At 29.7% G+C, this 25,294-nt stretch overlaps 1 protein-coding gene and 1 pseudogene across 2 annotated transcripts; one reads left to right on the top strand and one right to left on the bottom strand.

The window, feature by feature from the left end:
- On the bottom strand, positions 1–24,682 carry LOC145115762 (palmitoyl-monogalactosyldiacylglycerol delta-7 desaturase, chloroplastic-like). Of its 2 annotated transcripts, none has more exons than XM_079052121.1 (5): positions 24,061–24,682; positions 23,531–23,671; positions 23,302–23,442; positions 395–504; positions 1–303 (listed from the first exon to the last, which is right to left on the bottom strand). In XM_079052121.1, the coding sequence occupies exons 1-5, from the start codon at positions 24,568–24,570 to the stop codon at positions 99–101; spliced, it is 1,107 nt and encodes a 368-aa protein (XP_078908247.1). In that variant the 5' UTR covers positions 24,571–24,682; the 3' UTR covers positions 1–98. The 2 variants fall into 2 exon arrangements, with proteins under 2 accessions (XP_078908247.1, XP_078908248.1); XM_079052122.1 differs by having other exon boundaries at positions 395–501.
- Positions 4,536–7,106, top strand: LOC145115340 (inorganic pyrophosphatase TTM1-like; annotated as a pseudogene).
- Positions 24,683–25,294: the final 612 nt, after the last annotated feature.

Here is a 25,294-nt window from a genome sequence, read left to right as displayed (position 1 = left end):
GTGTACCTCTAAATGTTTTTTTAAAGTTAGATACAAAAGAACTACAAATAAAAAAACCTGTTAGAGGACTTCCATAACTAAAACTAGAGTAAGGGTGATCAGGTTTTGTAACAAACTATCCTTCTTTGAATATCAATTTGGTATGGTCGTTTAACATCAGTCGCCACCCCGATAGTTTCAAGGAGACGTATCACATACCATGTCATATCAATTTGCCACCATTCTAAACCAAACTTTGCTGAGTACTGAAATGCATGATGATTATTGTGCCATCCTTCTCCAAATGATAGTATTCCAATCCACCTATTTAGTGTTTATGGTTGTTGGTTATCTTTACAAGCATATATAGCTAAAAATGAAATCATGGTTACTTTTAATAGAAGTTATTGTTTACCAAATATTCCGAGAAAGATCAGTTGTGGCCCATGTCTGGTGTCCTAATCCATGACAAACGGCGTTCACCAACCATGACATATGGTACAAGCATACTACCCTCATAGCCTGCTATTGAATAATATTTGTCACTAACAATTTCATTTTCTATAAAAAGAACTTTAAACATTGTTAATGACAATTAGGTATGACAATTAAATCTACATAAACCAATGAAAATCTATTTTTATTTCATAAAACAAGCATTTTAGTCGAGATATGTTGAGCTCAATTTTCGTTTTATCATGAGCTCAAGCTCGGGAGGTGCAAGGTGTATGCTTTGTTGCATGAGCTGAGTTGATCTCAAAAGCACGATCTTCGAGGACAATTTCCCTGGTGGTGTTCCAAGGAGCACTTGGTGGCGGCTTAAAATTGTATCTTTAGGCTATGTTTGACGTACTAGCTGAAAAGCTAGTTATTAGCTGAAAAGTTGGTTGATAGCTGAAAAGCTGGTTGTTAAATAAAAAACTAGCTGATAACTAAAAAGTTAGCTGATAAAAAACGGCGTTTGGTAAAACTAGTTGAAATATATAAAATGACATAAAATGACATTTAAATGAATGTGTTTCTATAATTAATTAAGGGGTATATTTGAAAATTTTAAAAAGAGCTCCTAAAATGCTAGTTTAAGTAGTTTTTTTTAAAAAGTCGTCTTATAAGCTGCTTTTTGATTTGTCAAACATAACAACTTAAAAAAACTCGAAAAATAAGCTTAACTTATCAGCTGGTTGTGACATGTCAAACGCAACCTTAATATAATAAATATATTCACTTATATATTATTTTTTCGAAAAAATCAACTAATGCGTATGGTAACATATGCAACTTTTCCTAGCAAAGTAACCGAAATTAAACGCCTATTCCTATATGAATACGTTTCGATTTGAAGAAGACTAGTTTTTCCCTAAAGGTTTTCTATAACTTTTTCTAAAAAGACAAAATAAAGCAATGTATAGTTGTATATTATGTTTTTCTCTTGTTTTTGCTGAAAATCAAGAGAATAGTTTTTTGGTATCCCAAATCTAATTTGTGTAACCCTGTTCTTATAGTTCGTAATTACATATTCAAAAAAAAAAAAAAAAAAAAAAAAGTAGATACACAATTCTAGAAATATATATCCGAGATTCGTTTGATATTTATTGCCTTCTTTTGTTGTAAAATCTCATTTTTCGTAAACTTTTTCAAGATGTACTAATGAGTCATACACAATTATTTACTTTTTAACTTATATTTCACATAAAAATTATGAGAAACATTTTCAAGGTTTATCAATCCACGACTTTCGTGAAGCTAATAGTTAGATACTACAAAATTAGAGTCTATTAATAATATTTGGTTGTTTTATATGTATTTAAGTTTGTTTAACAATCGGCACCACAAATATTTTTAGATTTAAGGGGTTAAATGATATTACTGTTTATTTGGGGGCAAGAACGAAGTTTTGAGAATTGGGTTGAACATATTTAAAATTTAAATTATAAAGAAAACTTTAAAAATCTTTTTTTTTTTTACCTTTTTTATAAAATTAAAAAGACAATCATTAGCAATAATATAGAGTACTACTAGTCTTATTTTGAGTTGTGGTCTTTTTAATGATATAATTTATTTTTATTTTTAAATACTTTGATATATTAAATTAATATGATAATTATGATTGGATATCAATTGAAATATTGAAGAGAAAGGGATGAAAGGTTAAACAAAAGATGAAATCTACTATAATAAATGAAGATAATTTTGACACTTGTCAATTTTTAATAAGTTTTGACACTTGTCATTTATGATATTTTTTAAATAAATAATATCCATATGTCAATTTATGGTTTTTTTCAATTTTTAAAGTTAAAAATCCATATAATACTTATATTTATATATGTAAATTATCAAATTTATAAATATTATGCTAAATTGCAATTAATCTGTTTTTTATTTCAAAATTTCATTCCTTATTTCAAAATTTTATTTTAAAAAATAAATATTATTTACATTTTAATATTTTGTTTATTTTAATCAACCCGTATAATACACGGGTTTTACACCTAGTAAAGAATATATAATGAAAATTAAAATTCAGGTCAATACTCCAACTCTTTTAATATTTCATAATCGATCCATTTATATGGACCGGTTCATTTACACGTGAAAAAAAAAGAAAATCCTCGAACATTAAATATTTTAAAAGAAAATAATTTATAAAGATAATCAAATATTATAAATATATATAAAAAAATAACATTAAGCTTTTCATTAGATATGTATTATCAGCAAATTATGGTTTTATATACATTTAATCATTAAAGTTTAAAGTTTATCTTCTCCTTGAAAAATATATAATTGAGTATAATAGGGTATCAGCCACACACATCTCATCCCATATGGCATATGACATATGACATATTTTAGTGTTGATGGTGTATATATTTTTACTATTATATTTTTTTTTTTTTTGTACAAATTTAACATTAAATTTTTTCATACATATTTACTATTAATCTTACACATTTTGATTAAAAATTAACATTTCATAAAGTACATATATTTTAATATAAATGCGTATTTTTACTTATAGATAAAGTGTTTGTATGATAATTTTTTTGTTTGAATGTCAATTATTGGTCAAAATATTTTATTTTATCAATCTAGATAATCTACCTCAGTTTAGAATATGATATAACAATTTTTTGATTGAATACTCATCATTTATGCAAATCCAACACATAGATGGAATCAAATAGTAATTAAAATGCGAGGTTTTTGGCTTGTTTTCTCAAGTGAAACGAAACAATTGGGTGACAACGATTTCCATTTCAAAAGTGATTCACGATTACTAAAATTCTAGAGTGTGAAGTACATTGTGTGACTCCTATGACTTTATTAAAATTTAGTTTTGGTGATTAAAGGCAACTCCAAATTTGTTTATTTGCTCATTGTAAATTGTTATGTTTTCGATTTGTTTTGGTGTGTGGAATCTCTTTATGAATCAGTTTCATATAAAGGTGAAGTTTCATGTCGCATACCAAGTGTTTGATTAAAGACATCAAAGAAATTAAATGTGTTCGTAGATGAAGAGCATAAGCTCATGAGCATTTTGTATACATCCATGTATTTGGAAAACTTCACGCCTAAGTATAAAGAACTGGATACCACTTTGTATCAATATTTCATACAATCGTGGGGAGAAAACATACAGTGTACGTGTGAGTTCTCCAAGACATGAGGAAGCAATAGTATGAGATTTTTTAAGGGTGTTTTAGTTAGTAAATAATTGAAATTTTGACCCCACGATTTTGGCTCCAAAAACATGGGTAAGCCACAAACATTTTTTTTAATATCACCTTTATTAGGGACAAAACTTCGATCATTGCTGACTAAAACACTTTTCAAAAAATGTTTATATTGTGGCATTCCCTTGGAGGACTTACACCTAAACAATATGTTTTTTCCCTACATCTGTATGAAATATCGATACAAAGTGATCTCCCTTTCATTATACTTAGTCGTGGGGTTTTCCAAATACATTGATATGTACAAAATGCTCATCAGCCTATGCGCTTCATCTAAGAACATACTTCATTTCTTTGAGGACTTCAATGGTGTGCGACATGAAACTCCACCTCTAACAACATAGCAATTCACAATGAGCAAACAACAAAATTGGACATATCAAGTTTAGTAATGAAGACTCACTTGTGAGTCTTGATCAAGAAAACAAGCAAACAACAAAATTGAGCAAACATAGCAATTCACAACGATTGCAAATTCTCTATCTAGTTTTATGTAACTCAACATATCCTTCTCATCAGCTCATTTCTCGTATTTTTTTCCCAGTAACACACATTTTACGGTTTAATTGTTGACCTAAACATCTAGTCATTAAATGAACTGATGAGATGAATATCTACTTTACGGTGAACATATCATTATATAATTCATCATATCCATCTCATCGGCATGAAACATGTAAAATATGTGTTATAGGGAAAAAAAAAGGTCAAATCATTACTTTTATCGGTAATTAATGTTTTTTCGTAAACAAAATTTATTTTGAGAATTATTCATAAATCAGGGTAAAATAATGAGACTTTAATGTATCAAGTTTAGTAATGAAGCCGATAAACTGGAAAAAAAATGGTCAAATTGTTATTTTTACCGGTAATTCATGTTTTTTTGTTAGCAAATTTTAGTTTAAGAATTATTCGTAAATTTGTGTAAATAATGAGACTTTAATGAAGATTTCTCTTAATATTTTTTTTTTATCAAGATATATAATAATTTATAGATATCTTTATTTTTATTATATATATTAGCTATAAACTATAAAATAAACATGTTTAATTGTTTGATCATATTTGACTTATAAACATAACGTTAATATGATTAAATTATTTTACAAAGTTGTAAAAAACATTCGACGTTAGCTAGTCGGTGAATTAGGGTTAAGGGATTACTCGACTAGGTGGAGATTAACCGGACGATTAAGTGGAGACCCTAAATGGCTAATTCGATGAATTTAAAAAAATTAAATATGGCTAATATCATAACAAGGTTCGTAAATACCATTAATATCATAACACAATAGGTTAATATGCTTAATACAACACTAATCATTCATTAAATAGTTCATATTGAGATAAAACTTCTCTAAAGTTTTGAAATTTCATCGTTTGTTACTGTTTCGTTCATTTTGTAGGCAGAGGTTAATCGCTAAATTCCTTTTAGTCGGTTGAGAAGCGTCTAAGGACTAATCGGCGATTAATCGTGACCTCGTTGATATGTTTACATCACTTCTTATTTAAAATAATTTCATTAAGGTGAAGGGGTGTATATCTATCACATTATGTGGTGGGTTGAAGTGGTTGGTGTCGGGCATAGGGAACACCACACCTAGTGGAGTGCGGGTGTGCGGTGAACCGCCTACACGAATTGATTCCATTGCAGTTCTCTCTATTTCCATGCTCCTTATTATTGTATAAACATCTTATTGTTGTATATTTTAAGGTGAATGATATGTGACTATTTCCTAGCAGTGATGGGGTGAGAGGAAAATGTCGAGGAAAATGACATTGCGATGAGTTGACAAAAAAAAACAAAAATAGGGGGTGATAACCAATACCCTCTGGCCTAAATAGTAAATAGCTTCAACTTTGGGCTACTTAGGCATTTCTAATATATATATATATATATATATATATATATATATATATATATATATATATATATATATATATATATATATAGGAGTAGGATCAAATGAGAACACCAAAAATGTTGAGAACGCGAGAATAGATTTGAGCTCTTCAAAAATTACGATCTAAGGCTAATATAATTTATAAAAGTCATGAGATGAAATTGTAAATTTCTAAAAGTCAATAAGTCATGGGATGAAATTGTAAATTTTTAATAGACTAAAGGGTAATATGGTTATTAAACGTTAGCCTATTTTTGTCAAGTTGCTGGAATCTCTCTTTCTCTCTCCCCTATCTCTCATTCACATATCCTTCTTGCTCTCACTCTCTAAATACAAGTTTCAAACCTTTAAACCCTAATTGAGCCGTCACCACCATACATCCCTTCCCCGACCCTTCTGTTTACCTGCTTTGATCGTCGTTACTTAAAGTCGAAGTTCCTTCTTCTCGGATAGTCATTATAGAAGGAATTTATGCACTGAGTGAAAAGCTACGACCATTGCTAGATCTTCGTGTCTCTGTAACTGGTGGAGTATACTTTGATCTTGTCAAGAGGGTTTTAAGGGACATTCAACGTGTTGGTCAAGAACCTGAAGAAATCACTCATCAAATCTCTGAAACCGTATATTTCAGTTTGATTATCTTTATAATCAACTAATCATATATCTTTTCGAGTTTTGTTCTCTATATGATTCAAGCTATCCTTGCACTCAGGTATATCCTATGTACAAAGCTTTCATCGAGCCTGATCTACAAACTGCACATATAAAAATTATAAACAAGTTCAATCCTTTCTCCGGATTTCAGAATCCCAGTTATATTTTGAAGGTTAGCTCCTCATTTACTGTTCAAAAGGGAATTTACAAGGCTCATTTTAGTGACTGGTTTTTGTTTAATTTTGTACTTTAAAAAGTCAGTGACACCAGAGAAAATGAAAGCAGTTCTTTCTCCAGATCATCAAGAAAGAAAAGAAGAAACGTATGACATTTATCTTCTTCCACCTAGTGAAGACCCTGAAGCTTGTCAATCATATCTCAGGATGAGAAACAGGGATGGAAAGTACAATCTTATGTTTGAGGTATGTATCTTTTCCAAATCTTGATTTTTTTTATATTAAAAGATCAGTTGTAAGGATAAAGTAATTTGTTATTTGTAATTTTTTTGGAATGGGTGTCTGATAGTCCATTCATTATATCACCTAGAATCACCTTTGAAGTGAGTGTGTGTCTTCTTGGTGGATTAATGGCATTAGGATACACTATTGCTGCCATTCTCAAAAGAAGTAGCCATGTTTTCTTTGATGAAAGGTCTGCGTGAAAACCGATTGGTTAGAGCAACTTAATCGCACCTATGTTCAGGTATCTTATTGGAACACCATCTTGTTAATTTGGCAAAAAGTTTTTATTTTTATTTTTATTTTTCCATGTTCCTTTATTTTGATTGGCTAAGGTGCAAGGAAGAGACCGTTGTTATGTCAAATATAAATGAAGCTAATAAAAATATATAAATCAAGTTATATGAATAAGACTTTAATCATATATAAATAAGACTCTAATCATATATGAATTGAATAATATGATTTTTTTCATTTATGATTATTATGTATTTTCGTCTTTGTCTTGTATTTTATTCCTTTATGATTAAAATTGTAATAGATTTATGTTTCTATATTTGTACAGTGAAATCCAAGATCTTCTGGAATGTAATGTTGGAATGGCCGTGTTCAAGAAAACACTATAAAGTGGAAATGTTGAAGACTTATTCATTTATGATTATCGAATTCAACCGAACACTACAAAATGACTTATTCATTTATGAATTATAGAATAATAGTTAATTATTGTATTCAAATTTTTGTTTGAGTTGTATTAGTTTTGATTATAGGGAAAATAGTTAATTAGTATATTGTAATTTTGTTTTGTATTATTCATTTATGATGAGATATATAATCTACTTATTTATGCAATGTGTTTTATTCATTTATAATTATGATTTTATTGAAAGCTTTTTATATAAAAGTTGTGTTTTATTCATTTAAGATTATAATATGATTGTATAGAAATTTTTTATATCCAAATTATGTTTTATACATTAAAGCTTACAACAATATTCATATATGATTATAAATGTGTTTTTAATATGTCGTTAAAAATATTCATGTGTGTTAAAAATATTCATGTGTCGTTAAAAATATTTGGATAATATGATATATTCTTCAATAATTTTAATATGTCGTTGGTAAATAAAATATAAAATAAAAACATTTTTTTTAAATCATGTTAAATGATATTTTATTAATTTTGTTAACTAAAAAATAAGTTAACTACATTCCTAATATTAGGGAAAATAAATGCATCACATAATTATAGAAACTAATTAATTATCACAACTTATCCATATTTAATTACATTTGTCAAATTCATTTATGCCCTTATGAAATGATTGGTCCATAATTGTTCTCGCGTTCTCAACCTTTTAGGTGTTCTTTGATCTTTTCCATATATATATATATATATATATATATATATATATATATATATATATATATATATATATATATATATATATATATATATATGGATGGGATTTAGAACCGGAAAACCGGACCGGAACCGGAAACGGAACCGTTAGAACCATAATATATAGAACCGGTTCCGGTTCCGGGTTTAAAAATTGGTTTTATCCGGGTTCCGGGTAATTCGAGTTTAGGTCCATCGGGTCCGGGTAAACCGGGTCTCAAAACCGAAACCGATGTTAGGAAGCGGAACCACTTTCAGGGCCAGAACCAGTTTTTTGTGAAACGTTTAAAAGATGCATATCTCATTTGTTTCAACTCCGATTGAAATGCAGTTTTTCCCAGCATGTAGCTTAGAGTTTGTACATGATTTCAGACTATAAATTTGCCATATTTAGTTTTATATTCATTGACTTACAGTTCCCCAAAGTCGAGATATCAAAGCTGAAAGTTTTTAGTTTTTCAGTGTTTTTGTATTCTGTGAAAGTTTTAAAACACGCATATCTAATTAGTTTGAAGTCGGATTGACATATGCTTTTTTCCAACTTGTAGTTTAGAGTTTGTACATGAGTTTAGACTATAATTTTGTCATTTTTGGTTTAATATTCAATGACTTACAGTCCCCCGAAGTCGGGATATCAAAACTGAAAATTTTCAACTTTTCAGCTATTTGTTTTTGTACTTTGTATTCTGTGAAAATGTGAACACATGAATATCTCATTCGTTTAAAGTCGGATTGACATGCGATTTTTTCCAGAGTGTAGTTTAGAATTTGTACATGATTTTAGACTATAATTTTGTCAATTTTTGTTTCATATTCAATGAGTTACATTCCCCCAAAGTCGGGATATCAATATGAAAATTTTCAAAGTTCAACCCACTAAGTAGTAAGTAATTACCAAAAAATTCCGATTTTTCTGGGTTTTCCGGTTCTAAACTCACTTTATCTGGTTTCAACCTACCTACTTTATCTGGTTCCAACCTACCCACTTTGATGTTTCCGGTTTTTCTGGTTCTAAAACCACTTTATCCAGTACCGTACCCGGAACCGAACCGGATCCGGTTCCTATATACCGGTCCGATTTCCATTCTACAAATCCAGTTAACTGGTTCCGGGTTTTCCGGGTCCGGGTCCTTCCAGTCCGGGTTTGGACTCACTTTCATATATATATATATATATATATATATATATATATATATATATATATATAGGTTCAAATGTTTCTCACATCTATTGTGTGCTACAATGCACCAATAGGAATTTAGTATTAATTATATGTATATTAAATGCTATCCATACTTATAACTCATTTTTATGGAAACTAATTAAATTCGTCATTAATGTCAACAATAATATTCTTTCAGAATAAATTCATTTCTAGAAGAATGAGAGTGTATTCCAGCAGAATGAGAGTTTATTCTAGTAGAATACACTCTCTTTCTTCATATTCCATGTAACTTTATTGTATTTTAAGTGAGTGAGTCCTGAAACAAAATACGAACTCATATATAAAAACCTAGATGCGAATTCTGAAAGAATGTTATTGTTGACATTAATGACGAATTTAATTAGTTTCCATAAAAAGAGAATTATAATTATGGATATCATTTAATATACATATAATTATGGAAATCATTTAATATCTATATTTATTTAATTAAATAATTATTTAATTTACTAAATTCCTATTGGTGCATTCTAGCACACAATAAATGTAAGAAACAAAATAACCTAGCTCTCTCTCTCTCTCTCTATATATATATATATATATATATATATATATATATATATGAGATGAGTACTTAAAATTTATATTTATTGGTTTAATTTGATGGTTGGAATTTGAATTTTCGTTTTATGGTAGATTTTGTAATTATCTTATAGAATTCTAGAATTTGCAAGAAATTGTGAATTGTTGAGGGTCAAACATGTAAACACCATAAACTGGCTAGCCATTATATAGAGTAAATTACACGAATGGTCCCTATGGTTTAGGTAATTCGCACGCTTGGTCTCTAACTTATTTTTTTAACTCGGGAGGTCCTTACTATTTTTTTTTGTTACGTGATTGGTCCCTACTATTTGTTTTTGTTACGCACTTGGTCCCTGTCTTACCTGAAAAGACTATTATTTAAATAAGGAAAAATGGTGGGATAGGTAAGGTAAGGTGAGGGGTGTGAGATTGTGGGTGTGTTTATTTAAATAAATTAAAAAATCAAGGACAAAAAAGTCTTTTTAGGTAAGATAAGGACCAAGTGTGTAACAAAAACAAACAGTAGGGACCTTCCGAGTTAAAAAAAATAAGTTAGGGACCCCTACTGTTTTGAAAACCGTACCGGCCGGTTCGACCGGTTCACGGTTGAACCGGTAGGTTACCGGTTTTTTAGTCCTTGAAAACCGCTTTTATGGCAAACCGTTTTAAACCTCCGGTTTTTTATGAACCGCGGTTCAACAGTACCGGTTCAACCCCTTGAAAACTGTGGTTGGGTGTTTTCAACTGGGGTAAGCCCATTAAATAGCAACTCATCGGTTTTTTAGTCCTTGAAAACTGCTTTTATGGCAAACCGTTTTAAACCTCCGGTTTTTTATGAACCGCGGTTCAATAATACCGGTCCAACCCCTTGAAAACCGCGGTTGGGTGTTTTCAAGTGGGGTTAGCCCATTAAATAGCAACCCAACTGATTGGTGATATAAAATATTAAGTTGGCAAATGTTTCTTGTCCCACCCGATGTGGGATAGCTTAGAGTTAAAAGGATATGAGCAATCCTTTTGTATAGTTGAAATTGATGTATATTTTATCATGCTAACAATGTGGGACAGTAGGAGTTCTGGTAAATAAAATATTAATTGTCGACGACAAGTTTCGAACTATCCAACAATGGAAATAGTTCAACTAAAGCCAAGCAACTTAGCCATCCATCAATCCAAGAAGCTGTTTGTTATATGATACAAATGAATTTCTTTATAACAACTTCATATAAAAATCTACAATATTATGAAAAACAAAAAAACCCTAAAAATTATAAAAATGCATAAAAAAATACCAAGACATCACTAAACTTTTTTTTGAATTTTTTTATCAAAAAATCGCAGCTATTTTTACAATTTCGGTGAAAAAAAAAATAAAAAATTAATTTTTTTTTTTGTAAAAAAAAAGAATTTTTCAAAATTTTTTTTCAACGATTTTGAACTAAAAGTTGCGATTTTTTGATAAAAAAATTCAAATTTTTTTTTTGTAATCTCTAAGTATTTTTTTTATGCATTTTAATGATTTTTAAGGTTTTTTTAAGGTTTTTTGTTTTCCATAGAACTTAAACCTATATATATATATATATATATATATATATATATATATATATATATATATATATATATATATATATATATATATATATATATATACATACGGTTCATCCGGTTTTTGGGGCCGGTCCTACCATTTGAACCATCGAACCGGTAATACGACCGGTTCAATTCCGGTCCGGTTTTCAAAACATTGTTGACCCCTTTACACTTGTTGACACTTGTCACCTTCTTATTGGCATATATTTTTCACTACTTTGTTTTTGAAAACCAAAGTTATAAAATTCTACTATCTACAAAATGAACATAATTAGGGATTCTTTAAAATTTAATGGATGCCTTTTCTCGCTATATTAGTGATTTTGTAAAAAAAATGTAAATAAAAAGTTTTTAAGTTTTCTTACTTTAATTTTAAAAAATACTAGTTTTTATTAAATGTAACAGAATTTTATTTTCTGCAATCTCAAAAAATGAAGTTTTTCATATTACTATTTAATGGCTTTGTAAAAAAGAAATTTAAAAATGTTGTTAACTACGTTTTATTTAAAGGAATTGAAGTTTTTATAAAAACAAATATGTGAAAATTTTCGTTATCTAAATAAAAAATCATTTTAAAGGTTTGTTAATATATATATATATATATATATATATATATATATATATATATATATATATATATATATATATTATCTTAGAATACTATAAAGTTGTTAGACTTCTAAGTGTGTTAGATGGTCGATAAGCCTCAAGGGCAATTTCGCCATTTTCCTTGTATAGTTTGTTGTGGTAGTTATAGCTTAGCATGATGATTTGTGTGTATATATATTCGTTCAATCTTCATATCCAGGTTTAGTTAATGGAAAATATTTGAAAATCATTCTTTGACTCTTTATTTCACAACATTGTATCAAAGAATATTTTTGTCATTTGAAGCAAACTTGGAGAATGAAAAATACTTACCTTCATCAACCATAGCTCCTTCTTTTATTGAGGAGTTCACTTGATTTGTAACTTGAGATTAATTGATGTTGTTGACATTAAGAATTTGTAGTAAGTGTGCATATTGTTTTGAAGAGATTGTAGGTGCAATCATAATTGTAACATTCTGAATAGTATACTTCACATCATCTCTTTTAGAATTTGTGAATTTGAAATTGGAAAGAAATCCATTCAATATGTAATATTAGGGCTTAGCGTGACCAGTCTTCTTATAATGATTGCAGACTAATGATTTCTTGGAATTATTCGAGTTGTTATCACTAGAAACGTGCATGGAAATAGCATCAGGGTTAAGGGTTAAGGATTGGAGATATTGTGATACATCTTTGTGTTTCTTCCTGAAGGATCATGGATTAAGTTGTAGAAACTAGGGTAAAGTCTTCGTCATGAGAATTTGGTCTCTCAAAACTTTGAAAGATTTATTGAGTCTCATCAATAGTCGAATTAGACGTTGATCTTTAAGGAATTTGTTAATAGAAACATCAGAAGCACAAAAACATGTAGGAACATGTTGAACAATTCTTAATTTGTCCCAAATTTTGCTCAATTTGGTGAAATAAAGAGGGAAAATCATCAGATCCTTGTGCATTTCAGTAAAGTTGTTGTTGAATTTGGTTTAATATAGCACCATCAGACTCTTCATACATATGCTTCAATTCAGACCATATTTCACAAGTTGTTGGAAGAAATAAAAGACTATCAACAATGTTCTGGTGGATTGAGTTTAAAAATCCAGCGTATAACTATGGAATTTGCACGAAACGACTTGAAATAGTTATGATCAGATTCAAGAGTTTTAACGATTAATCCATCAATAAAACCAATATTATTCTTTGTTGCTAACAATATAATCATGGATTATTTCCACGAATTATAGACAACATTAGTGAACAAAGTGGAAATGTGAATAGAATTGGGTCTATCGGATGAATTAATGACACAATGTTTGGAAGAATTGGGAAAAAATAGATCTAATGAACCTAATTCAGACTGAGACATAATCGAGATGAAATGAGAATGAAATGAATAAACTGATTGTAGAAGATCGAAACAACAAGAAATGAATTGAAAGATTGGAGAATGAAAGATCGAAATCACTTAATCTGATACCGTGTTATAATAAACAGGATCAACGAATGATTTTCAAAATAGTCTCCATTAATTAAACTTCAATATGAAGACTGAAAGAATATATACACACATAAATCATCCAGCTAAGCTATAACAGCCATAACTAACTATATAAAGAAAATGATGAAATTGCCCTTGAGACTAACTAACCACTAACGACCATCTAACAGACTAAGAAGTGTAACAAAAGGAAACATTTATCCTTTCACCACATTCATTTGAAACTTTCAACTCTTCATATATATTTCCACATAATATACTTAATTTATTAACTTAAATATGCTGTTAATTATAAACATTATCATAAATGAAATATTTGTTGAATTATCAATATGATATACTTAATTTGGTTGACTTCAATATAGTGTTAAATTCATAACCTAAATTAATATATCAACCTATTTATTTATAATAATTAAAATTCAAGTAATTTGTTTTTAAATTAATTTATAATAATAATAATAGTTAAAAATAACTTGGTTGACTACAATATAGTGTTAAATGCATAACCTAAATTAATATATCAACCTATTTATTTATAATAACTAAAATTCAATTAATTTGTTTTAAAATTAATTTATAATAATAATAGTTAAAAATTACATGAAGTTATAAATTAAATTATGTTACATTATAAACAGTGGTTGATAACTTCAATAATCATCGTGATGAAATTAAAACATCGTCAAAAAATTTTAAAAATTATAAATCATAACAATAGTTAATTAAAATAGTTAAGAAATATAATTAACTTTATATACATGTAAAATGCGAGTACATACCATTAAATGATTTAATTTTAACCAATATTATTTTATCTATTTTTCAAATTTATTATAACTTTACATCAACTAAATGTAATAATTGTTATTTTATAGTTAATATAAGTGACAGAAATATTACACACACACACACACACATATATATATATATATATATATATATATATATATATATATATATATATATATATATATATATATGTAAGGTTCGTGAAATTAAATTCACAACATCATTTTGATATCAAACCTTAATTTTAAGAAATATTAGTTTTTATAAAATATTACATAATTCTTTGTCTCCAAATTAAAAAAAAAAAAAAGAAATGACATAGTTCTTTATCTTCTATTTTAGTGCGTTTATAAAAAAAATTAAAAAAATAATTGTTAGGAAATCAGACGACATTTGTGAAGAATCAGAACAAATCTGATGCCATTCGCCAAGATTCGATGACCCTTGTTAGGAAGTAATGAGGATAACACATGAAACCAAAATCACACAAAAACATAGTATTTACGTGGTTCAGTCAGGATGACATACGTCCACAGGTGACAAGAGAGTATTCTTATTCATAGAGTTCTCAAACAGATATTACAATTAGAATCAGCACAAATTCTGTTAGATTAAGGTGTCTAAGCCAATAACTAAATTAATATATTATTGAATTAAGAACAAAGTCATTTTAGGGTTGCCCTCGTAATTAGTAACTAAATAGAACGACTTTTGGAAAGAGATGGTGATTTATTAATTTATTATATGATTACTAATATAATTAGAAATAAAAATAAATAACTTATTTATATTTTATGTGATTAATATATTAATTAGAAATTATATTTATTAATTAAGAATTAATCGAAAATTAATTAGAATTAATTTTGTGATTATTTATATTAATTGAAAATACATGGACTGAAGGTGAAAATGTTCAAAAGTTGAGCATTGAAGGATTTCAGGACCTTCCCACATAGGGGGGACGGTTTTGGAGGTTTCTTAGAGTTTCTAGGGGCGTTAGGGAGGAAGAAAAGGGATAAGAATTATCTAAGGATACTTGCCTTATTTAAGCTTCCTTACTTACCTATATAAACCCCTTGATGGTTCCTTGTTTTCGTCCCATGCTATCCCATTATACACAAGAGCCGAAAATTTGTTATCCTCTCCCCTATCTCAAAGTCTTCTAGTTGCTAGGGTTTTGGGTACGTACAAGACATTAGAGGCATCTAAACTTTTGGTGCTTGCTTTCCAAGGAAGTCAAAGGAGATTTTACTTGATTAATTGCTATATTAATCAAAAGGTATGTAACCCTAAACTCTTTGTAAATTTCGATTATACTAGGGTTTCCTAGGGTTTCTTGATATTCATAGTTAGTTGCTATCAATAGTGAAAACATAGATCTTTTCTAGGTTGCATGTGAAATTAAAGGTTTAAGAGTTTTTCCTCCACATGAATTTTTTTTATAACCTAGAAAAATCATCAGATTCAACCTACTTACTAATAGAAAATACACTTTCAAATTATAGCAGTCATCCTTATTTATAGACAAGTGATCAGAACTAAAACCCTAATGGGCCAAGATCATTAATCCATAGGCCCATGAAAGGTATCAACCAATCACATTCTGCCATACAGTAGCTTCTGGAACATTCATCCTTGATATACATTGCATGAGCATCAACAACACAGATGATAGAGCATCATGATCCATAGTGGCTCATCATGATGCAAGAGTGGCACATCAAGATCACCATATCTCATCAATCATCATGGTGGCACATTTAGCAATAATCCTTGAGCATCTTCAACTTTTGAGCATCCTAAAACAATCTTTAACATCATAGAGGACATCACAACATAAGTGGCTCATCAGGGATACTATGAATCATCAAGGAACTAAATGGTGCATCCTTGCAACAAGATGGTGCATTAGACATGTGGATGGCATATCTTGATCAAGGGATGACACATCTTGATAAAGGGATGACACATCCCCTCCTAGGGTGGCACATCCTCATCACAAATAACATATCTCTTTCATAAATGACACATATTTCTTCTATTTGGCACACCTCCTTCACAAATGGCACACTTCCATCCCAAGATGGCACACATTGCTTCTAAGTGGCACATCCATGCATATGATGGTGCATCTTGATCATAGATGGAACATCCATACACGGGGATGCTCCATTCCACTCCCAGGTGGTCCACACCCGCATTTTCGAAAATCCTTTCATTTGTCACTTGCTTCGTTCCTTTTCAAATGATCAATTCCCTTCTCAGATGATCCGTTCCTTTGTCACATGCTCCATGAACCCCAAGTGCTCCATTGAACTCAATTGCTCCATGAGAATGCTCTAAATGCTCAAGTCACATTTAACAATCTCCACATTGACTTGAGTATCCTCTGAACTCCACCTAAAGTCAAGAACTTCCTCTCCATTCCTACCATACATCCCCGAAGGGACCTAACTCATGCGAACATCAACCAAGTCCAAGCAAAGCTTTAACTTCTCTTTGGAAAACGACCTTGTCAACACGTATTCGGGATTCTCCTTGGTAGCAGAATTTTGAATATGAAACCTGTCATAGAACACAATAGGTTTTTCCACTTTCAAAACAAGACTCTAAACAAGACCAACCGCCAATTATCTTCTTATCTACAGATCACCTGCATGGTCTGATTCGATTGATCCAACCAAGTCTGTATGTCATGTATCAGCACCATACACTAGAAAAATATCAAGTGTTCCATTCAAATACCTCAAGATCCACTTGATCACTTTCGAATGAGCTTTCCCCCGATTGCCTCGAACCGCCAAAGAAGTACCAACAAGTTTGGCCTGATCACAATATAACAATCGTAACATTTTCTCGATGTAGTGAGAAATGTATAACCATCCCGCTCTTCTATCTCTTCGAATCTCCATCCCTGATATCTTCTTTCAGCTCCTAAATCGTTTATCACAAACTCTGTCTCCAAAAGCTTCATCAATTTGTCTTTCACAACATCAGCATCACCGGTCACTTCTTCCTTGGGTTGAACAAGGGATTAATCACATCTATGTTGTTCCATGACACCCTACCGTTCCTCATTTATCACAAAAGTCTATAGGGTTTGTATTGCAAACTCCAACTTATGGATAATATCATGATCGTTCCTTGCAACACTTTTACCGCCTCCTCTCTGGTTACACATAGCAAATTCAAAGGTCACATCTCTGCTAAAAACGAATTTACCGTGAAAGCCAGTTTTTGTTGAGGTTGCTTATGGCATCTACATACACTTCCACTTATCGAAGAAAAGTAGAAGAAGTCTTTTGGATGGTTGAGTGTGGAGTTCTAATAGCCTCGTATATATTGATCTAAGGTTATTTTGTTCAACGAGATTAAAAAAAAAGTATGGAGGGAAGGGTTTTTTGACGAACGAAAAAGAAGAAGGGAGTGAAACATGTTTGATTTAGGGATTTATGCTAACTCCTTTAAACTCTTAATGTGCAAAATCATATGTCCACGTGTATCTAATTTACTAATAGAGAATAAATGTGGCACTTTCATTAATGACATGGAAAAAGGGATGACCGGTTTAGCCCTTCACAAAGTCAAAAAAGACATTTTAAACCGGTCAAGGAAAATAAGTTTAAGGATCATTTAAACAAAAACCAATAAATTGGTTGGACAAGAGTAACATTATTCCTATATATATATATATATATATATATATATATATATATATATATATATATATATATATATATATATATATATATTAAACAAGTAAAATATAGAACTATATTTATATGCAATGTTGCAGAAATCGGGATTAATCGCTTGATGTTCTTCAACCGACTAAGATTAGGGGTGCCTGACGGAAATTAGAGATTAATTGGGTTTGGCGGGATTAATCGGTTTTGGAAGGCTTAATCGGTCAACAAAAGTTAAAACAAGTAAAAAAAAAATACAAAAAAGTCAAAAAAAAAAAATTCAAAAAATCAATTTTTCTTTTTACTCCAAAATTTTTAAATTTTCAAAATTTCAAATATTATACTAAAATGTTCATATTTTCTTATTTTCAAAATTTCAAATTTCAAATTTTCTTATTTTCTAATTTTGAAGTACTTGTTTTTTTAAGATATATTAATCTTTGATTAATTTTAATATTTTATTAATAATCTATGGTCCACGATCAATCCCCGCCAAAACCGATTAATCCCTTAATCCTAGTCGACCTTCGAGCTACCGTCAAACGATTTTTACAACCTTATTTACAGTAGGAAATTAGAAAACTTTTTTTCACATATCATTTTGACACCAAATTTCACATTTGCCTTATGTATGGATCGTGTAATGGAATTTAAAAAAAATAAATTATGTGGTGGTGCATATAAATTTATAAACATTTATTTTTTAACATTTTCATTTGTGAAAAAAATATGAATATACACAGTTTTTTCAATTTTTTTCAAAAGAGATAGACAACTTTTTTTCAAAAGAGAGGACAACCAAACACCACCTCCCCCAAACAAATTTATTCAAACTTTAAAAATTAACCAGACGAAACAAAATAAAAAACAAACGCCAACCCAAAAAATAGAACACTTACTTTAAGACATGCCACATATTAAGTGACTTATAAACTTAATCACACAAATGATGTATAACACCAATCTCCACACCATCAAACCCGCATATTATTCGTTTTTTTAAAAAAAAAAATCAAACCCGCATACTAAGGAAAGTTTTCAAAAGGGATAATGACTTGAGAGAGTAACGTACTTTATCTTTTGGTCACATTTTGTCACTAAATTATTTTTCGTGTTTTATTAACCATTGAAATTGAACCTGTTGAAACGTGTACATTATACCAGTATGACCGGTAATAGTGGGTTTTATCGGTTTCCGACATTGTTTCCGGCCAAACATGAGTTTTCCGATCATCTTTTCCGATAAAACTCGATTTTCCGGTGTTGTTTCCGATGACATCCAGTCAACCCTTAGCTCCTTCACAACCTTGAATTACCCCACCAACACCTTTGGTCTGTTGCTGTTCTTGTGTGTGTATGTATTCGTTTAATAAAAAACCCAAAAGTTCATGTGTGTATGTATCGATCTACAAAAACCCAAAAGTTCATGTGTGTATGTATTGATCTGCAAAAACCCAGAAGTTCATGGATCTGGGTTTTTTTTTTATCCAAACTTGTGTATCTTTTTTTTTCTGTAAGTTGTTTCTTCAAATATTAGATTAACACACACACACACACAATTATCTTCAAGGTTTGTAGATCTTCATCGTGGCCATATTCTTCCCAAATATGATGTTCAAGCATGTTCATATTCTTTCCAGAAACAATTTCCAAGAACATATAAGAAATCGATTTTGTGTGAGCTGGTTCAAAGGATAATGCAACAATGAGCTTGCACATTGTGTTGCATAGTTTCTACTTTGTTGACTTCCAAGAACAAAGAAGATAACACAATGAAGATGATGAAAATCAGATCTGGAAAAACTTCGATTTCAATAACACAATATGTAAAACATGATGATCCATGACATATTCGTCATTTCAGATTCGTCATCAGAAACCCAGAAACTCAAAAAAAAATTGTTCATTGTATGTGTGTGTGTCTGTGGAAATTGTTTTATTTCTCGGAATCATTTGATGAAAACATACAAGATGAAATCGAAGTCGAAGTGATCTCGTCTGGGATTTCTCCTGTGAGATCATCGTTTCCTTCTTCTTCTCTCAAAATTGATTATAGACTTCCTCCCCCCCCCCTTCGAGTTGCAGGTTTGATGGATGACCGATGGAGAATGGTGCGTTAGTTTGACCGTGTTCAAAGAGAAATCGAGTTTGACCGGACAAGATGACTGGAAAACTCATATTTGGCCGGAAACAATGTCGGAAACCGACAAAACCCCACTATTGTCGGTCATACTGGTATAAGGTACACGTTTCAACAAGTTCAAGGGTTAATAAAACACGAAAAATAATTTAGTGACAAAATGTGACAAAAAGATAAAGTACGTTATCCTCTCAAGTCATTATCCCTTTTCAAAAAACAAAAATCAGTGCACCAACTATATACATAACTTTATGTACTTATGTACCATTTCATGTGTATGTTTTTTTTTTTTTTTAATTTCTTCGAAAATTTCATAAACTATGGCCTATAATTTTTTTTAAAAAAATTTATATATATATATATATATATATATATATATATATATATATATATGGCTAGCTTCATGTGTTTCTTAAATTTATTGTGTGCTAGAATGCACCAATTGATATTTTGTAAAATTATATAATTATTTAATTAAATAAATATAGATATTAAATGATTTCCATAATTGTATGTATATTAAATGATATCCCTAATTATAATTTTTTTCATGGAAACTACTTAAGTTTGTCATTAATGTCAGTAATAACATTTTTTTAGAATGAATTCGCATATAAGTTTTTATGTGTGGATTCGTGTTTTGCTTATGGACCCACTCACGTAATATATAACAAAGTTGCATGGAATATGAAGAATGAGAATGTATTCTACTAGAATACACTCTCATTCTGCTAGAATATTATCTCATTCTTCTAAAATAGACTCTCATTCTACTAAAATACACTCTCGTTCTGTATATTCTAGGCAACTTTATTATATTTTGAGTGAGTGAGTCATGAAATGAAATACGAACCCATACATGAAAAACTAGATGCAAATTCATTCTAAGAGAATATTATTCTTGATATTAATGACGGATTGAATTAGTTTTCATAAAAAAAGAATTATAATTATGGATATCATTTAATATACATATAATTATGGAAATCACTTAATATCTATCTTTATTTAATTAAATAATAATTTAATTTTTACTAAATTCTTATCGGTGCATTCTAGCACACAATAGATGTGAGAAACATTTGAACCTAGCTCTCTCTCTCTCTCTCTCTCTCTCTCTCTCTCTCTCTCTATATATATATATATATATATATATATATATATATATATATATATATATATATATATATAGGTTTGGGTTCATTTGAGACCATGTTAATTTAATGAGACCATGAGACGCAATCTAAAAATAATTTTAAAATACAAAATAAAAGGAAAAATCTGAAATTTTTTTTTAATTATTATTTTCGTCATTTTATTTACCTAAAAAATAAAAATAAAAAAATAAAAAAAATTACCGTTTTTTTAAATATGTGAAATATTCTAATAGAATATTACACTGTAAATATTCTAATGTGATTTTTATAATGTTAGAATATTTTAATATTCTACTAGATTTGTCAGATATGTAGAAATTTCACAGATATTCCAAAAAAACGGTAATTTTTTTTTTCCAAAAGTTTTCAATTATTTTTCATTTTAAAAATATTTTTTTTATCTAAAAAATGAATGGCTAGCATTACGTCTCCCCGTTTCATAAAATCTAGTGGTCTCACGTGAAGCTAACTATTTCTCTCTTTATTTATATATATATATATATATATATATATATATATATATATATATATATATATGTTAATGCATAGGCACCCGCACACATATGTTCCTTTACAAAAATCAAATTTTTTAGATGTGTCATATACTACATATTATGTGAAACTTGGTGTCAAAATTCTATAAAGGTTATATAATTTGGTTATTAGTTGAATATATATATATATATATATATATATATATATATATATATATATATATATATATAAAGAGAGAGAAAGAGAGAGGGGGTTTAAATTAGAACATAAATTTCCATGAAAAAGGTAAGAAGGGAACTTTTTTTTTTTAATTTTGTTTTTATTTTTATTTATTCACATTGATATGGATACTATTTTTAGATAAAAAAAAGGATAAACTTTGAAATGTTTGCTAGTAGTTTTTCAAAAAGATTATAATTTATTTTTTAATAATTAATATTTAAAAAAGTTCCAGTGATTATTTTTAAATATATAGTTACATATAATTATTTGCCCGCTTTTAAAACATAAAAATTATTATACTTTGGTATTTTGGTTACTACACCATGTTTCTGAGTTCAATTTAACGAGAGAACGGAAAACAAATGAGGGGAAATGGGGAAAAAACTAAAAGAAATTAGTGTTTCCAATTTTCATTAAAGGAAAGAAGTGAAAAAGTAGATGAGTCATTTTCTCTCTTAATTTTTCCTTCTGATTTGGAAGAATTTAGAGAGAAATAAGAAAATGTTTAATTTTCTTTCATTTCTCTAAAACTAGAGAACACAAAATACAAATTTATTTCATTTTCTTTCTCTTCTTTTCTCTTTTTTTTTGTTTTCATTTTCTTTTCTTTGCTAAAACTTGGGGAACTAGGCGTAACGCATAAAGAATGATGAACTTTGAAGTTTTTGTTGGGGAGTAAAAGGTAGGGTGATGGTGGAAAACTGGATTCCTTATGAATCGTATAAGTTCACTTTCCGAACTGATATTTCTATATTATGTCTGGGTTACAGGAAATCCAGTCTAGGATAATCCAAAAGGACACTTGCGTATATAGGCGCAGAAACACAAACCAAATCGCCAGAGAATTCTGAGTTTGTTCAAAAAGAAGAAGAGCTGAGAAGGGTTCTGTTTACGGATCAAAAGAGGAATCGTATATATACATGACAGATTATGGTTTAATCTTCTAAATTAGTTAGAAAAATCTCAAGATTAATAGAATAATCAATGGTTTCAAAAACTGACAAGATTTGTTAATATTACCATAATCAACCACTAAAATTCGATTATAATATATACATTGAGGTTACATGACTTATGTGAGTATGTCGTGTCAACCTTTTGAATAATGTAAGATCATAACCAAGAATCAGTAAATTATTAAAGTTGCTCATACTTTTCTTTTGAACTATGAGGCACCAAGATCATATTTCACGTAGAAGTTTATAATAATTTAAAACAAAAGAATAGAAGTATCATACCACTCCCCATACAATAAAAGGAAATCCTCCACGTGCATACAGAAGAAGAGCAAGTGCTAGCGGATGTAAGATGTAAGTTTTTCGTAGAAACCTATAAAACGGTTGTTTGTCCATCTCTTTGATAATGTTTGGGTCACCACACTACAAAATACTACTAAATAAATAAATAACTCAAAGGTAATTATATTGTGAAATTTGTAATTAGTTGTATATAAACATAAATTCATACCATCTTTGCAATCCTATCGGTGTCAAACAACCAATCCATGTAACTAAACCACAATCCTTTAGTAGGGGTATGTGGGTCTCTTTCTGAATCACAATATTGATGATGGTACCAATGTATGCGCACCCAATCCGTTGGGGTTCCCTTTAAATATAAAAACTCCATAATGATATGTCATAAATGAAAACATATGCATCATGGTTGTTTGATAACTGATGGTCGAGTAAAATCTGATTAAATCAAGGTTTTTAAGTAAGATTCAACTATGAATCTACGGAGTGACAGACATTTCAAAGAAGCCATTACCGAATCTCAGATTTTTAAATATTATATCGAAGAGTCTGAATTTGATCGAATCAGACACAACCTTTTATCAAACTCAATAAAAAATATATCAACATCATAATTTTATCATTTCTATCAACTATAACATATTTTTTAAATCATTTCATGTAACAAACTTATTATATTTCTATTATTACGTATAAGTTTGCTCTAAAAGTATTTTGGATTAAAAAGGCTAATTAATTCACCTGAAGGGCATGAACTCCACAATAAGCAAACGTGTATTCAAGCCATTTCGGGATCTTGAAGCTTTTATGTGATAAATGTCTATGGAAGGAAAGACTAATTCCGAGAAGCCCAGTAACCATAAACAACCCAAACGCCAGCCATAAAGCTCCCCAACTGAAAGTAAATGGAGCAAAAACACATAGCAAATGCATTCCCGCCACCACTCCGGCGGTGGTGATGTCCAAAGCATTCCATTTCCTCCTACCCGTCAACACCTCTCTTGGCTGCTCTTCCACCACCTCCGATAACAGAATACTACTTCCCTCCCTATCGCTATCCGGATCCGACGCCACATTTACAATTCTCAATTCTTGTCGATAGTCGTGGGTGGTGCTTATGATGATACTAGTTTTTGATTGTAAAACCTTTCTTCGGTCGGTGTAGAGGTGCGATGGTGAACATGGTAGAGGGTGACGGTGGTGAAGTTTCTGGTGGAATGCGATGGTAGGTGGTGGCCGTAACAGCGCCATTGGTATGTTATGCTCTGTCTAGTTTGGTTTGTGTATAAAGATGCGTCTTTATTATCCCCATCTTGAATTAAAGTTTGTCATTGGTAAAGACGAAGACGACATCAAAGTCATGCGAATCATACCCAGAGCAACAAACACGTAACGAAAACCCATGTGGAGATTATGTTGATCATAAGGTTGTGATTGGTTTATTTGTAACGTAATTTCATCCAAGGAGTTCTCAAACGACCCATAATTCCTTTGTTTAGTTTTTGTTATTGTAGCGTTAATGGTCCTTCTCTTGCTGAGTTATGTTTAATGTAGAAATGTCTACAAGTTTATTTTTAGCTCTCTAATTTTTAATATTATATATATATATATATATATATATATATATATATATATATATATATATATATATATATATATATGAGATAGGTTCAAGTGTTTAAAGTAATTATTGTGTTTTTTTATGTATAAATGTGACCAATCAAAATTAAAAAAAATTTAAATAATTAAATAAATAAACAAGGGTATTTTAGTAATTTGATAAATAGTGTCCACCAATAGTCCCTATAATCATGCTAGAATTAACTTTTAACCTAATTTATTTTCTTATATACACAGCCGCCGATCAATACCATCACCCACCACCAAGCTACCATCGCCCCCATATGATCGACTAAAGTAGGAACGAGAGAATGAACGACATAGAAGAAGACTTTGGTCAACACCACCAGATTCT

The sequence above is a fragment of the Lactuca virosa genome, chromosome 5 (genome assembly GCF_052849685.1).
Source record: "Lactuca virosa cultivar CGN04683 chromosome 5, Lactuca_virosa_CGN04683_v6, whole genome shotgun sequence".
In the NCBI taxonomy this organism is placed as follows: Eukaryota; Viridiplantae; Streptophyta; class Magnoliopsida; order Asterales; family Asteraceae; genus Lactuca; species Lactuca virosa.
The sequence above is the reverse complement of the archived record's forward strand: the minus strand, read 5'-3'. Positions and strand labels throughout refer to the sequence as shown.